The sequence below is a fragment of the Mauremys mutica genome, chromosome 9 (genome assembly GCF_020497125.1).
Source record: "Mauremys mutica isolate MM-2020 ecotype Southern chromosome 9, ASM2049712v1, whole genome shotgun sequence".
Classification (NCBI taxonomy): Eukaryota; Metazoa; Chordata; order Testudines; family Geoemydidae; genus Mauremys; species Mauremys mutica.
The window spans coordinates 55,675,840-55,691,448 of NC_059080.1; the positions used below are offsets into that span (position 1 = coordinate 55,675,840).

Consider the following 15,609-nt stretch of genomic DNA (forward strand, 5'->3'; position numbering starts at 1 on the left):
TCTCAAGATCCAGAAACATTTACTTCTTCAAAGTGGCCATCCTGAAGATATACTGCAATATACTTTAAATGAGTGACAGACAAATGTAATTGTCTTAAGTGCTTTGGTCTCACTAGCAACCCAGCATACACCTCTAAAAATAGTTCAAAATTGCCTCTAAGACATCAGAAAGAGCTTGATGTTGCCATCAACTTTTGGGACTTAAACAGTAAAATTTGAAAATGTCTACAAATACATTCTAACCTTTAAAGAGAGGGATCATTTGAGATCCAGAATAGCCTGCATGCCATTTGAACAGCCTATATTCACTGCTGAATTATCTAAACTGAGGTTCCTCACTTATTTGAACTGTCTTGGTTCCCAAAACTCCTAAAGCAGTCTTTATTTCCTGTGTGATGTCATCAGCTATCCCAGATTTCAAGTCTATCAGTCAAAGAATACAAGGACTCCCATGATCAAGGTCTGATATACACCAGCTCTTGATCAACTATAGCTCTGCCAGCAAGTGAGTAATAAAACTAGCTTTCTTTATGTATTTTTAAGATATTTCCCAAAGAGATGTTCCAATTGCCTCTCTAAAGTATTTCACTCCAGGGATGTTAATATAGCCTCAGCCAAGGTTCAGGTCAGTTACCTGCAAGCTGCGAAGTAATTCAAAACAAGTCATCTTTAATATAAGCATTCCTTGTTAGACAAAGAAGAAAAGTTTTGTATCTCCTCATGTTGCATTTTACAGAGCAATCTAGCAATAGGAATTCTATATGGACAAAGACACATTGTCCACTGCCACGCATTTCACATGAGCAGCAGAGTGTCTTCCATGAATTCTGGAAATTGTGTTAATAGCCAAGTTTTTTAAAAAACAAAAAAGAAGATATCACACTCACAATATTATTTTCTAGCAACTTTTGACTGGGCTAAGTCTGCAGTTTTGTAGGATTCCCCTTTACACCACAGATCACCATGACATGAGTTTCTCTAGAAGAGTAAATCCATCTGACACCTAAAAATCAATCAGCTGAAGGCCAAAAGTCCATCAAATGAATAAAAATAGATTTTAAGTGTTTGGTTAAAGGTTCTGGCTGAATAAATTTGAGATTGTAACTAACTTCTCTGCCTTAGGTTTGTGATGATGCAGTGATAGTTGTCTCAGTGTGCAGTAGCTCAGATCAGAGTGCGAACTATTCAATGAAGCATTAGCTCTGAAGCTTAGTGACTTTTTAAATATTAAAACTTTCCCTGATGATTAAACTAGCAGAATCAAGTTATTGTGCTTACCTATTCTTGGAGATAGTGGCATAGGGCATGGCATCTAGATGCTGCTAAACTGCTGGAATGGGGAAAATGCATTCAGACGACCTTGACCCCATAATGTAACGTTCCCTCCATCCCTGCCCAACAGAAGAAGGTAAGGGGATATGCATCACTAGGACTGAAAGCCTCATCTGCCTCCTGGATTCCAAAAAATAAGTCCAACTCCCACATTTTCCTGGGTACCAAGAGTACCACTCGTCCACTACCCAGCTGTCAAAAAAGATTCCCCCTACACATACTCGCAAAAGCTTCTACAATGCAATTATGAGGTTCAGAAGTCTGCAGAAGATCAATGTGCCACAGAACCCAGGGTCCTTGCCACAGAACTCGGACCCAGCTTGCCATTGTATACAAAGTGCTTCCAATATGGGTCTCCTGTTCTGAGGTAACAAATTTGGGGGCATGACATGTGGCTGGTAGGCAGCTTGCAGAGCAGCAGACTGGGGGGTATGGAAGGACAAATGAGAAACAATGTGCTCTTTCACATCTTAACTGTAAGTTCTGTTAAAGGGTCAGAACAGAGGTGGGCAATGAAACTGGATGACCCAAGGCCCCTGACAGCCATGGTCATCCTGCTACCCTCAATCCCTCTGGCTTGCTTCTTAAGGGACTCTTTGGTCCCTCCATAACCTACCAATCTTAAAGTGTCTTAAAATAGTGATGGATTCAGAAGCAGCGTCATCTCAATCTGTGGACTCTGCCACATGATTTCAGTCTAATGTACCTCATAGGGCAGATGGTTCTGATTACAATTATGGTGAAAGGGAGAGAAGACTTTGGGAAGGAAGTTCTAGCATGTGGCCATCACTACTTTAACCAAATAAAAAATCATGAGAGGATACACAAGAATGCATGGTCAGCTGCCTCAACTTCCTGGCCAAGGTCTCAACCACAAAAATGCTATCTTCCAAGAAAGTAGGGTGAGCAGGAAGAGAGGAGAGTGACAAAGAACTGTAAGTACTACCTTAAGGCTCCAGGGAGGTACATGGAACCTAGAAATACACTTAAATAAGCAATATTTCCTCAAAGATGGAACACTAGGTGCAAGAGCACACCAGGACTCTTCCTTAATCTCTTTAGACATTTAATCTGGGTGCAAAAAGAAATTTTAAAAAGGAAAAACTAATGACAGTAGGAAAGTACAACTCCTTTAGGCAAAGCTTTTCTATAAGCATGCCACCGGGAGAACATAATCCAAACCCTGTTAATATTATTGAAGTGCCCCTCTTTCTAGGCAACAAGAACATTTTAATAACTTTCCTCGATCAAGTCTCAACATGTTTCTCTCACAAATCAGGTCCATAGAAAAAGAAGCCTTGTCAGGATATGGGGAAGGGCCTTAGGTCAACATATCCTTCAGCAGAGGAGAGGAAATCGTTACCCTCCGGTTTTGTGGTGGACAAAAACCACATACCAATAGGATTTTTTTTTCTATTGTACCTTCTTGGGGCAGAATGACTGTAAAGTGCTTAGTACAATGGGGCCCAGCTCCTGGATAAGATTTTCAATTACTACTAAGATGCCTGATCTTATTTTTCCTAGCATTCTCCACAGATTAAATGTCCAGGAGTGAACACAAATGGCAACCTAACTTCAAGGAATCAAGCCAGCATCCTACATGATCATTTCATGGCCTCCATATACACTATTAAACTTATCCATCTTTCTGTTGTTCCTTGCGGTGAACAGCTGAAAGGTGTTCCTCTTAAGAGCCCATTCACCTAGATGGATTTAACTCAGCTAGTCTTCCTCAGTGATTTCCTTTAATACTACGAGGGGAGCTGGAAGGAAAAATGGTTACCTACCTTTCATAACTGTTGCTCTTCGAGATGTGTTGCTCACGTCCATTCCAATAAGTGTGTGCGCACTGCGTGCACGATCGTCGAAAGGTTTTTCCCCTAGTGGTACCCGTCGGGTTGGCTGTGGAGACCCCTGGAGTGGCGCTTTTATGGCAGTGTATATAGGTCCCTGCCAACTCGCCGCCTGCTCAGTTCCTTCTTGCTGGAATACTCCGACAGAGGGGAGGCGGGCGGGATTTGGAATGGACATGAGCAACACATCTCAAAGAACAACAGTTACGAGAGGTAGGTAACCGTTTTTTCTTCTTCGAGTGATTGCTCGTGTGCATTCCAATAGATGACTTCCAAGCAGTTTCCCTGGGGGAGGGATCGGAGATCACCTGGTTGCTGAGTGCATAACTGCCCTGCCAAAGGCTGCATTGTCCTCGCCTGCTGGATCATGGCATAGTGTGACGTGAAGGTGTGGATGGAAGACCACGTTGCTGCCTTGCATATGTCCTGGATAGGGACCTGTGCCAGGAATGCTGCAGACAACGCCTGCCCTCTTGTGGAGTGTGCTGTAAGCGGAGGGGCTGGAATTTTAGCCAGATCGTAACAAGTCCTGATGCAGGATGTGATCCATGATGAAATGCGATGGGACAAGATCGGGAGCCCCCTCATCCTTTCTGTGATTCTAATAAAGAGCTGTGGTGACTTACGAAATGGCTTTGTGCGGTCAGTGTAGAATGCTAGAGCACGCCTAACATCCAGGGAATGGAACATGCGTTCTCTGTTACTGGCATGGGGCTTAGGGAAGAACACAGGTAAAAATATGTTGTGGTTCACATGAAACTGGGAGACTACCTTTGGCAGAAATGCAGGGTGAGGGCATAGCTGCACCTTGTCTTTATAAAAGACCATATGGAGGGCTCGGAAGTCAGCGCTCTGAGCTCAGATACCCTTCTGGCTGATGTTATGGCCACCAGAAAGGCCACTTTCCAGGAAATGTAGGACAGAGGGCAGGTTGCCATGGGCTCGAAAGGGGGCCCCCATGAGTGCGGACAGGACCAGATTGAGGTCCCACTGGCCGTCATACCTGGAAATAAAGTCTGTCCAAGCCCTTGAGAAACCAGCCCACCGTGGGATTACCGAAGACTGACCTATCCGCTGCCTCTGGGTGAAAGGCCGAAATGGCAGCCAGGTGTACCCTAAGAGATAATATTGCCAACCCCTGCTGCTTGAGGTATAACAGGTAGCCCAAAATAAGGGGAATTGGTGCTAGCTGCTGTTCGGTTCCCCTCTGCAGAGACCAGATGGAAAAATTCTTCCACTTTGCCACGTACGTGGCACGAGTGGAGGGTTTCCTACTTCTCAGCAGGACCTCCCTCGCTGGGTCCAAACACTGAAGCTCAAGAGGGTTCAGCCATGGAGTTTCCATATCATGAGGTGGAGGGACTCCAGATTGGGGTGTTGCCGATGGCCACGGTCCTATGTGATTAGGGTCGGGCACATGGGAAGAGATAGTGGTCTGTCCACTGAGAGGTTCAACATGGTGAACCAGTGCTGGTAGGGCCACATTGGCATGATGAGGATCAAGGAAGCCCCGTACCGGCAAGTCTTGAGGACGACTTTGTGTATGAGAGGGAAGGGCGGGAATGCGTACAGCAAGTGACACATCCAGGAAAGGCGAAAGGCATCCGCGATGGATCCTGGGCTGTGATTCAGGAAAGAGCAGAACCGCTGGCACTTCCTGTTGCTCCAAGTCGTGAACAGGTCTATGTGGGGAGAGCCCCACCTCTGGAATATTGTTTGCGTGATCTCTCGCCTGAGGGACCATTCGTGACCGTGAAACGAGTGGCTGAGGCGATCGGCTAGCTCGTTTTGTGCTCCTGGAAGGTGTGATGCCTCTAGGTGTATCAAGTGGGCGATGCAAAAATCCCATAGCCCGAGGGCTCCTTGGCACAGGGGAGAGGCGCGAGCACCACCCTGTTTGTTTATATAGAACTTCACTATGGTGTCGTCCATCAGCACTGACACACATGCGCCTTGCAGGCGGGCCTGGAATGCTTGGCATGCCAGACAAAGCGCCCTCAGCTCCCTTACGTTGATATGCAGTGATAGTGTGTGGGACCATAGGCCTTGGGTTCTGATATTGCCCAGGTGCGCTCCCAAACTGAGCGCCAAGCCATCTGTGACTAGGGATAGCGTAGGTTGGGGTTTGGCAAAGGGTATTCCCGCACAGACAACTTGTGGTTGCAGCCACCAGTGGAGAGACTCGAGGATCCGAGAGGGGAAGGTAACTATCGCGTCCAGTAGGTCCCTGCCTGGCCTGTGCACCCACGCCAGGAGGGGCCAAAGGCGTAACCTGGCATGCTGGGACACATATGTGCAGGCTGCCATATGCCCCAATAGTTTCATGCAATTTCTGGCCGTGGTTGTGGGAAATCGGCAAAGGTTTTCAATAATGACTGAGTGCTTGGAAGCGCAGCTCGGGCAGGAACACCCTGGCCTGCATGGAGTCCAAAAGAGCTCCTATTAATTCTATTCTCTACGTCGGGGCCAGTGTGGATTTGGGCACATTCAATATGAGGTCCAGCCTGCAGTATGTGGCCAGGGCCAGAGACATGCTCTGTGGCCTGTGCTTGCGACCCGGCCTTGATGAGCCAGTTGTCCAGGTAAGGTAACACTTGCACCTGACATTTGCGGAGGAAGGCTGCCACGACCGCCATACACTTTGTGAATACTCAGGGGGCCACTGAGAGCCCAAACAGGAGCACCCTGAACTGGTAGTGCTGGCCACTGACCAGAATCTCAGGAATTGTCTGTGGGCAGGGATAATGGATATATGGAAGTACGCATCTTTCAAGTTGAGGGCGGCGTACCAGTCCCCCAGATCCAAGGAAGGAATGATGGCGGCATGCAAAACTTCACTTTCCTTATTAATATGTGGAGGTCTCGCAGATCCAGGATAGGCTGAAGCCCACCCTTGGCCTTGGGGATGAGGAAACAGCGGGAGTAGAACCCCTTGCCCCTGAATTCCTGAGGAACTCCCTCTATTGCCCCTAGAGTGAGGAGTGATTGCACCTCCTGCAAGAGGAGTTGTTCGTGAGAAGGGTCCCTGAAGAGGGACAAGAAAGGGTGGTGGGAGGGAACAGAACTGGATACAATATCCCACTCCTACCATGCTGAGGACCCAGTGATCTGACGTGATCTGTGCCCAAGCCCGGCAGAAGTGGGAGAGTCAATTCACAAAGTGGGGGTAAGGATCCAAGACTGAAACTGATGCTCCGTCCTTGGGCGCCTCTTCAAAAGTTTGGTTTTGGGTCAGGGGGCTGTTTGGTTGAACCCTGGCCTTGGCCTAAGGAGGATTGTGGTGGGCATCTCCTATTACTTCTGCCCCGTCTCCTTGACAAGTCTCACCTAGGAGGCCCAGAGTAGAAGCAGGACGGGGGCTGAGGCTTAAAAGGCTTTCTTTGAGGTGCGGATCCCCAAAGACTTCAAGTCACTCGCGAGTCCTTAAGGCTGTGCAGGCAAGAATCCATATTTTGGGCAAACAGGCCTGCACAGTCAAAGGGGAGGTCCTGAATTGTGTTCTGGACCTCAGGTAGTATCGATACCTGGAGCCACGCACTGTGCCTCATTGTAATGGCAGTGGCCATGGTCCGAGCCGCCGAATCTGCCATGTCTAACACAGCCTGGAGGGAGGTTCTGGAGACCACACTGCCCTCCTCAAGGAGCGTGCTAAACTCTTTGCACAAGTCAGCTGGGAGCAACTCCTGGAACTTTGCCAACGAGCTCCAAGAGTTGAAAGCATAGCGGCTGAGTACTGCTTGCTGGTTGGCCACTCAAAGCTGGAGCCCCCCAGTCTAGTAGATTTTTCAGCCAAAAAGGTCCATCTTCTTAGCATCCCATGACTTAGGTGCGGGACCTGGCTGTCCTTGCCACTCTTTGTGATTTGCTGCATCAACTGTCTGGGGACTGGGTGAAAAGGTGTGCGTACCCCTTCTGTGGCACAAAATAGCGCCTTTCCACCCCTTTAGCGGTGGATGGTAGAGAGGCCGGAGTCTGCCAGAGCACCTTAGTGGTGTTTTTGATTGTTCTTATTAGGGGCAAGGCCACCGTAGAAGGACCCTCCGGGGCAAGGATGTCTACCATTGGGTCAGACTCCTCCATGACCTCCTCTGCCTGGCGATTGAGGTTTAGGGCCACCCTCCTAAGAAGGTCCTGGTATCCCTTGGTGTCCATCACTGGCAAGGTGGTGGTGCCTGCCACAGCCTCATCTGGCGAGGAAGAAGCAGCCCCATGGGATAGGGTCTTCCTGGCATTCTGGAGGCTGGGTCAGGTTCCTCAGAGCCTCCCGTGACTAGAAGTGGCTCTAGTATCACTGATGGTGCTGGTTCAGGTGCTGCGTCTGAGTGTGACAGTCCAGAGTCCCTGTCACATGCGGGGTCCTCAGGAGCCCTGGGGGTGTGGCGAGGCAGCGACATTGCTTGGGGGGAGGGGTTCGGGGTGCAGATGCCACCGATGCTGGCCTGGAGCCCAGACCCTGAGTCTGATGGTAGGCCCAAGGGGTCCAAAATGGCTATTGTACTGGGCTGTGCCACTGGGGTAGCTAGGCGACCACCGGTGCCGATGATTCCACCGGTCTGCGGTGCCAGGACCAGTGCCAGGAGCGGTAGTGGCTGCGCTGAGGGACAGAAGACTCTGCGTCTGACTCGGACGAGTCGTCTGTGCCCGACCATGGGAGGCGGAGCCAGACAGTGCCAGGGAGCGGCGCCATAACATCATAGGCTTGCCACGGTGATGAACCAGAGGCAGTACCGCCATCGGCACTGCAAAGGGTGCCGGAGCCACATGCGGCGCCGGGATAGACACTGCAGCTGATGCCACAAATGGTGCCTGAGCTTGCGGTGCCGGGGACTGCGCCGTCATGGCAATGAGGTCCCACGCTGCCTCGTAGGTACCTGGCATGGAGGGAAGGTCGAGTTCTTCCTCCAAATCCTCCCGAGTTGGGGAGTCCACTAGCACCGGACTCAACAGGCCTCCAATTGGGGCTGGAGTCAAAGGTGCCGGGTCTTGAGGCCCAGACCGTGGGTGTCCCACCGAAGGACGCACCCTGCTGGAGTCCCCTCATGGCTTAATGGGGGAACAACCCCTGTCCGCCTTCTTTTTCTTATACGGCACCGGGGACTGTGAGCGGTGCCGCCTGGTAGCACTCCCTTACGAGTCGGGGAGCGGTGCTGGTGCTCCTTAGAGGAGTCCTTCCTCAGTGCTGGGACATCCCACACTGATGATGCTGATGCTGCTTCTGGTGCCGGCTGTGGGCGGAGGGCCAATTGCATCAGGAGGAGAGCATAGTCCCGCTCTGTCTTAGTCCTGGGTCTAGAGCTCCTGCAAATTGGGCACTTATTTGTCTGATGGCCCTCTCCTAAACACCTGAGACAGGCAGGGTGCGGATCGTCTGTGGGCATAAGTTTTGCACACCTCTCGCACACCTTAAACCCCTGCAACTGAGGCATACCCCGGTGATGGGAAGCCCCCCGAAGTACGTCCAACTAACTACAAACTACTATATAAGGAACGAACAACTACATACAACGAAGAAAAGGGAACCACTAGGTAGGCACTTGTGAATGCAAGAGACTCAGCTGCTCCAACGACCGTCACTGGCGGTAAGAAGGAACTGAGCAGGCGGCAGGGACTTATATACACTATATAAAGGCGCCACTCCAGGGGTCTCCACAGCCGACCCAACGGGTACCGCTAGGGGAAAAACCTTCATATGGATTATGCATGCGGCGCGCGCACACCTCTATTGGAATGCACATGAGCAATCATTTGAAGAACTTCTTTAAGGTTTCTTTCCACCAAGAAGCATGTTTTTTCTGCTTTGTTTAAGCAGGGGCAGTTCACACAGGCTGCTACTGCTGTGCAGTCCGTCTTCAAAAGATGACAACTAAGATTTGTTTCTGAAAGCCAACGTGTATCTGTTCCACAATAACAACATATAAATTTCTTTCCATTAGGTACCAGACATCTTGTGTAGTTTTCAAACTAAGCACTTTCCCCACATCATATAAAACTATCATCTCTGGTAAGATACATCCCAAGAAGAATTTGTAGAGGCGTCCCATTCGTATCTGGCCAACCCACTGTTTGGAGCATCTCTTCACTGAGACTACTGATGCACCAGCATCTCCAACTGCATCCACAAACACAGTAAAATCTGTAACTGGACTGGGGGAAGAGAGGAGTGGGGGAACCTTGACAAGATACAACAAGGCCCAGTAGAGAGGCAAGTGATCTCACCTTGACCATTTCCTAGATGTGCACAAAATTAATGAGCTACTCCAGCTGGAACTTTTGGTGGTATACAGATGTGAAGAAAAGTATTTTGCACATCTATAGTCACCAGAAAAAACGTTGGTCTGAGGAGTGACGGGGGGACCCATGAGATTCCATTTAATTTTTGACAGTGGACTAATGAACTAACTACTTTTGTAGTTTTAGATGAGTGTCCCCCTTGTTTTTTGAGAAATGGAAAAAAGTTAAGGATGCTCCTAAGAAATAATCAGGATGGGAGAATTAGTAAGTGGCTCCTTTGTCAAGAAGATAAATTGAAAACTTGCCAAAAGAATGCTTAGGGAAGAACAGGGAAAGGGACAGAAAATAATTACATTGAGGAAAGACGAGGCTGGGGAGATTTTATTTATATATACTCAGGGCAAATTGATTCTCTCCATAGTGACATGTGGGGGGGTAATGTTACAGAATTCTTCTATCTGGCTATCCAGTGTGGGAGGGAGAGAAGAATTCTGTAACACACACACCCCATGTCACTATGGAGAGAATCAATTTGCTCTGAGTAACTGCAGTCCATTTTATTTTATTTTATTTTATTTTGGGGGGGGGGTGAAATCGGCTCCTTAATTTACCCTACTGAACAGAGTGAACTGACATTAAGGGGATGCTTATTCTGACCCCTACTCTGGGAAGGCCTGGCCTGCTGGCTGGATTTCCAAAAGGAACTGGACTGTAAAGGTTCATTGAGGACTTTGATTTGGAATTCATTCATTCCTTTTCTTTAACTTAAATTTCACTACCACATTATAGGAAGCAAAACGAGTCTCCCAAGTAGTATTCTGTGATCTGATTTATCCCTGTCTAAGAGGCCCTGGGGTGATTATATCAGCCTCTAAAGGGACAGAGGATTATTTGGGGGACACTGTCATTGAATGATCCAGCCAGGGAGAAGAGTCTTCCCAAGGGTCTCCCAGTCCAGCTTATATTTATTAATAAACATGGCCTAAAATTCTTAATATATGATACTTCCCAGCATTATCTTTATCAAAATTACTCCTCAGGGAATTCTGTACCACCGCGCAATGCAGAATTTTGCAGAAATGAATGTTGTGTGCACAGAATTTCCTTTCCCCTACAGGTTTCAGAGTGGTAGCCATGTCAGTCTCTATGAAGTGGGTTTTAGCCCACAAAAGCTTATGCTCAAATAAATTTGTTAGTCTCTAAGGTGTCACAAGTACTCCTGTTCTTTTTGCTTTCCCCTACAGAACTTGGCTGCAGTGCTGCTAGCCGCCACTAGGAGCCACTGGATCCAGCAGAACCCAGCTCAGACATAGAAGACACTGCTGGAGGGAGGGGGAGAGAACTAGAGCTGTGGTTCTCAAGTTTTGTGGTTCTCAAGTTTTAGCAAGTCTCTGAGTGCGACCCCGCCCTCATAAATTAAAAACACTGTTTAATATATTTAACACCATTATAAATGCTGGAGGCAAAGCAGGGGTTTGGGTGGAGGCTGACAACTTCCGACACCCTATGTAATAACCTCACAACACCCTGAGAGGTCCTGACCCCCAGTTTGAGATCCCCTGAACTAGAGGGTTCCTGGCAGCTGCAGTTCCCAGCTTCCCCTGAGGGAGGGAGACGGCAGCATGCAGGAAACTCCATGAAAGCCTGGGACCAAGCATCAGGCTGTTTCTCCCTCTGGATCCCTGGGCTCTGGGGTGGAGGGGGCAGGTGTCTGGGCTGGTGGAGCCACGGCTGGGCTCTGGGAGGGAGAGGGGGCAGGTGTCTGGGCAAGGGGGGGCCCCCCATGACTGGGCTCTGGGGGGAGGGGGTTGGGTATATTGTCTGGGGGGGAGCTCCATGGCTGGGCTCTTAGGGGGAGGGACTGTGGGTGCCTAGCCCCCTGGCTGGGCTCTGGTGGAGTGGAAGGGGACAGAGAAAAAGGAACTAGGTTGTCACAGGGGTTTCTTTAACTCTACTCCTGGGGGAATGGGGGGAGGGAGAAAGAGAGGGAGAGTAAGTATATTGTTACAGACATACTTGCTAACAGGTATTTTGAAATAAATTACCAAAATAATTGAAACTGGCATGATTATGTAGTATTATTTTGACAAATAAAATTTGCAGAATTTTGAAATATAGTGTGCAGAATTTTTATTTTTACAGCACAGAATGCTCCCAGGAGTACAAAATGAAGACAGGCAAGGTCTTTTCCCTACAAGTTTATCAGGATAAATGGAGAATCTTTTTCTAGTTACAGGATGAATCTTTAGGATCCTCACAACATATTTTCATGACATTGAGGATCTTGGCAGACTCTGGAATTTGGGATATAGACTCTGAAATTTCAGTATCAGGCTCAGAAAAAGGGGGATCTCCCCATCCATTGTAGCCACAGCAATAGCACAGGATGGGAAGATGCGGGGCAAACAAAGGCTTGTAAGGTCTGCTCAATCTGAAGGAAAGCCAGATTCAAAAACTGGAGAATAGATACACCTGTTAGAAGGGTCAAGAGGAAGAGTGCTCTGCCACAGGGAGAACCCCAGGGGCATCTTTTTGGGGGGTGGAATCTACCCTGAACTTTGCCTGTACTCCAGCAAATACCTGTTTTTTTACCAACCCTGAAGATAGGGTCTTCCTTTATGCTATTTGCATTTGGAAGGAAGAGGGAAAGTTCACCAGGTTTTGGAGAGCCTTTTCATCAGTGTAAACTCCTGGGGAATCTGGAAGACTACCGGGTCACCCCGCAAGCTCACCATCCTGCCAGGGAAGAGCAGATAGGTCCTGTTAACGCAAACCACTTTTCCATGAGCCACCAGAACCTGCCTCAGGAGGGGGGACCGGGACCTGAGTTGGGACCAAGAGTGGGCTGCACAATGACAGTACAATTGGTGCACTCTGCTCTTCCACATATTCCCCATCCTGTTACCTTGCTGCAGCTAAAGGCTGAATGACAGCCAAGCCTTGTGAAGGGGAAGGGAAGAGTCACAAAATGACCATTTCTCATTGGATACCAGAGAAGCATAAAAGAAGCATCCCATTAATTTGCACCAGTGGAACCAGGAAGCATTAACACTTGCTGAAGCAATAAGTTGGTGATACTGTGAAATTATTTCTTTATTTTTGTTGTTCTCTGAACTGGATAAGGGACAGAGGCTAAAGTTATCTTTGTATTTATTACATTATTGCTTTAGAATGGTACCTTTAATGTAAAACTGCAAAATTCTGCTAGCCATCTCACCAAGTGATTTGCTACAGCATGGGAGTAAAATATAATCACTTATCTATCATCAGTGTTGTAAAAGTTGGAAATTAGATTTTGTCTTAGGCTGGTAGGTTTTCATAACAATATGCCAAGGTTGCTTTAATGAATTCCTTAACATTCCCAATGAAAAGCATATTTACTCAATCACCTGTTCTGTAATACATTAAGTTAGATATTCCAAGTCTCTCAAAGTTACATTAGGGAAAGTAATCAGTCAACTACAGCTTTCAAAATCAGGTCAAAAGCAGTGCCTGTGATCTAGAGATCTTTATCCCCAACCTAATGTGAATTAGTGAAAAGGAGAGTAGCAGAGGACATACCTTGGAACTGCTCCCAAAACAATCAAGTTCGCTTTTTGTTTGTTGTTTCCAATTACAGCATTTTTCATATCTCTGTAAATCCAGAAAGAAAAACAAACCCTGGTAAATTATGCTGAGGTACTAAGTAAATTTTATAGAATTGAGCCCTGTTTCCACAGATTCTATCAAAGTCTTTCAGATCTCCATGCTGCACCTACATGGCTGAACACTGCTTCAGGACACAGTATTTTCCAACATCTTTGGCCACGAAACCCAGATCTCCAGGTTTCCACTATGCCCCAATTCATTCAAATGAGCAAAAACCCACACCACTTCACGTTAGAATCACATGTGGAAGTGAGTCATTATTGATGAAGTCAGATCGACCACTTGTTCATGCCTACCTACTTCATCCAGCATCTAAAATAAGTCAGCTGTGGGGAAAACATTAAACCTCAGTAAAGTGAAATCATAAGCACTGTTCTGATGGGAGCAGGGAAAAGTCACTTCTTACCAAGGAGGAGAGGAAGTCCAGTGATTAAGGTGCAAGCCTGGGACGCTGGAGACAAGGGTTCAACTCCCTGGTCTGCCACAGGCTTCCTGTATAACCTTAATGCCCAACCTGTATGCAAGAGACAAGGTGGGCTAATATCTTTTGTAGGACCAACTTCTATTGGTGGAAAAAACAAGCTTGAAGACCTCAGGTCTTCCAGCAACAGAAGGTGGTCCAGTAAAAGATGATATCTCACCCACCTTGTCTCTCATATATCCTGGGATCAACACTGCTACAACAACACTGCAAACAACAGCCTCTATGCCTCAGGTTCCCCAGCAGTAGAGTGGAGACAACAGCACTTTCCTAACTCACAGGGATGTTATGAGAATAAATACATTAAGAGACTGCAAGGTGCTCAGATTGTATGGTAGTGGGGGTTAGATACTACCTAGGATAAGAAGGCAGGACTACTCCAAACAAGAGGTAGCTGTCTAATATAACAGTTCTACATCCCAGCCAAGCTCCTGTTGAAATGCTTAGTTTGCAATCTAATATGGTGCAGAAAGTTACTTTGTATACTAAAAACCACAAAGCATCCACTTGGATTTTTTAACATTAGTTGCTTTTATTATACACTTGATTCTCAATGAGTTTCAGGGAAGACCAGCAGTCTGTTACATTACCAGCTTACAGACAACTCAATAGAACAAATTTCTTAGCTTCTCTAAAACTGTATCAAGATTTAAATGAGCTTAGACTTTGCAAATGCAGAAAGCATAAAAAATTCATCTTTGACTATTCAAAACCCTTCTAACTAGCAGAAAGGCAAGACACACAAGACCTCTAAGTTCAGTTCATGCATTTCACAACTCTAACCTTTCAGTAGTCAGATTAAGTAACACTGTACCCCAAATTTTTTCAAATGGTTTCTCATCTTCAGTGTTCACTATTAGAGAGTGCTCTATCCAAAGCAATGTTCAGACTGCCATTAAGGCCCTCTATTTTAACTCTCAGTTTTTTCAATAAATTCTCCCTTTACAGCCACAGCATTCCCATGTTGGGCCTTTTGGGGGATTTAGATAAGAGCAAAACAACTGAAGTACCTTTAAAAAAAAAACACATCAAAATAAACTTTAGAAGATTAAGTGTGTGTGTGTGTGTTTCTGACTGAAGGCTAGTCACCATGCCAACTAAGAAAGAGTTAGTGTTAAGAAAACAAAATTCGCAACAGGTGCACTAAAAAGTTTGCACCAAGCTTAGAGTTTCAGTGCAATCCATGGAATTATATATTTACAGACACAATTTTAATTGGATTTGTTTGTCAGTTTGTGTTTGCTTTTCTCTGTATCACTATTTAAGCAAGGTCAACAGAAAGATTAGTGTTTTCATCTCTTCCTGATTTCCACCCCCCAAAAGCCAGGGAAAAACAAGGAAATTTTAGGCAGAACTGGTAGCTACTGTTGTCTAACACTTTTCCATTACACAAACCTGTTTTTCAATTGTTTATAACTCTGCCAACCTGTTCAGGTAAAAACTTTCCATATCCACATATATATGCCTGCCTCTGGTTGACATTTTGGAAAGCATCAGCAAAAGTTAAGAATGAAGGGAAATACACATTTTACCTGTGCTAAAAAAGGTTTCCCAAGTTTAATTTAGAAGCATTAGCACCTACAGGCTTTGGAACATGGAATTGAAATTTGGTGGTGTTTGCATTAGTGTCAGATGTGCCTGGCTTTTGCTTTCCCTGTGAAAAATCCACCCAAATTTGACCAAGTTATATGCAGATGCTCAGAGCTTTGTTAGAGGCTGGCAGCTGTTCTCCAAAGAATCTGCCTGCAATGAACATGCTCCACTAGGGTGACCAGACAGTAAGTGTGATAAATCAGGACAGGGGCTGGGGGGTAATAGGCACTTATATAAGACAAAGCCCCATATATCAGGCCTGTCCCTATAAAATCAGGAAATCTGGTCACCCTATGCTCCACCCACACATAGCTCCTATGTCCCTAGTGGACACACAAATCTCACTGAGGCCTGTGGCTACTGAAAGTGCTCAGCATATCTTCTTCATAAATTCCAAAGCCAAAAGGGACTACTGTGATCATGTAGTCTGACTTCCTGTGTAACACAGACCATAGAACTTCCCCAAATTAT

At 46.7% G+C, this 15,609-nt stretch overlaps 1 protein-coding gene across 6 annotated transcripts in view; it reads right to left on the minus strand.

Annotated features, from left to right (window-relative positions):
- The window catches only part of ARMC8 (armadillo repeat containing 8), a 227,790-nt gene that overhangs the window by 204,663 nt on the left and 7,518 nt on the right, over positions 1-15,609 (minus strand). For 4 of the 6 annotated variants that reach the window (XM_045029371.1, XM_045029370.1, XM_045029367.1 and 1 more), the window contains exons 3-4: positions 12,978-13,049; positions 12,072-12,152 (exon numbers count right to left, since the gene is read on the minus strand). The exons of 1 other annotated variant lie outside the window; for it this stretch is intronic. In XM_045029371.1, coding sequence (XP_044885306.1) covers positions 12,072-12,152; positions 12,978-13,049 — 153 coding nt within the window. The remainder of the gene's footprint in view (positions 1-12,071; positions 12,153-12,977; positions 13,050-15,609) is intronic. One more of the 6 variants, XM_045029368.1, reaches the window with a different exon arrangement.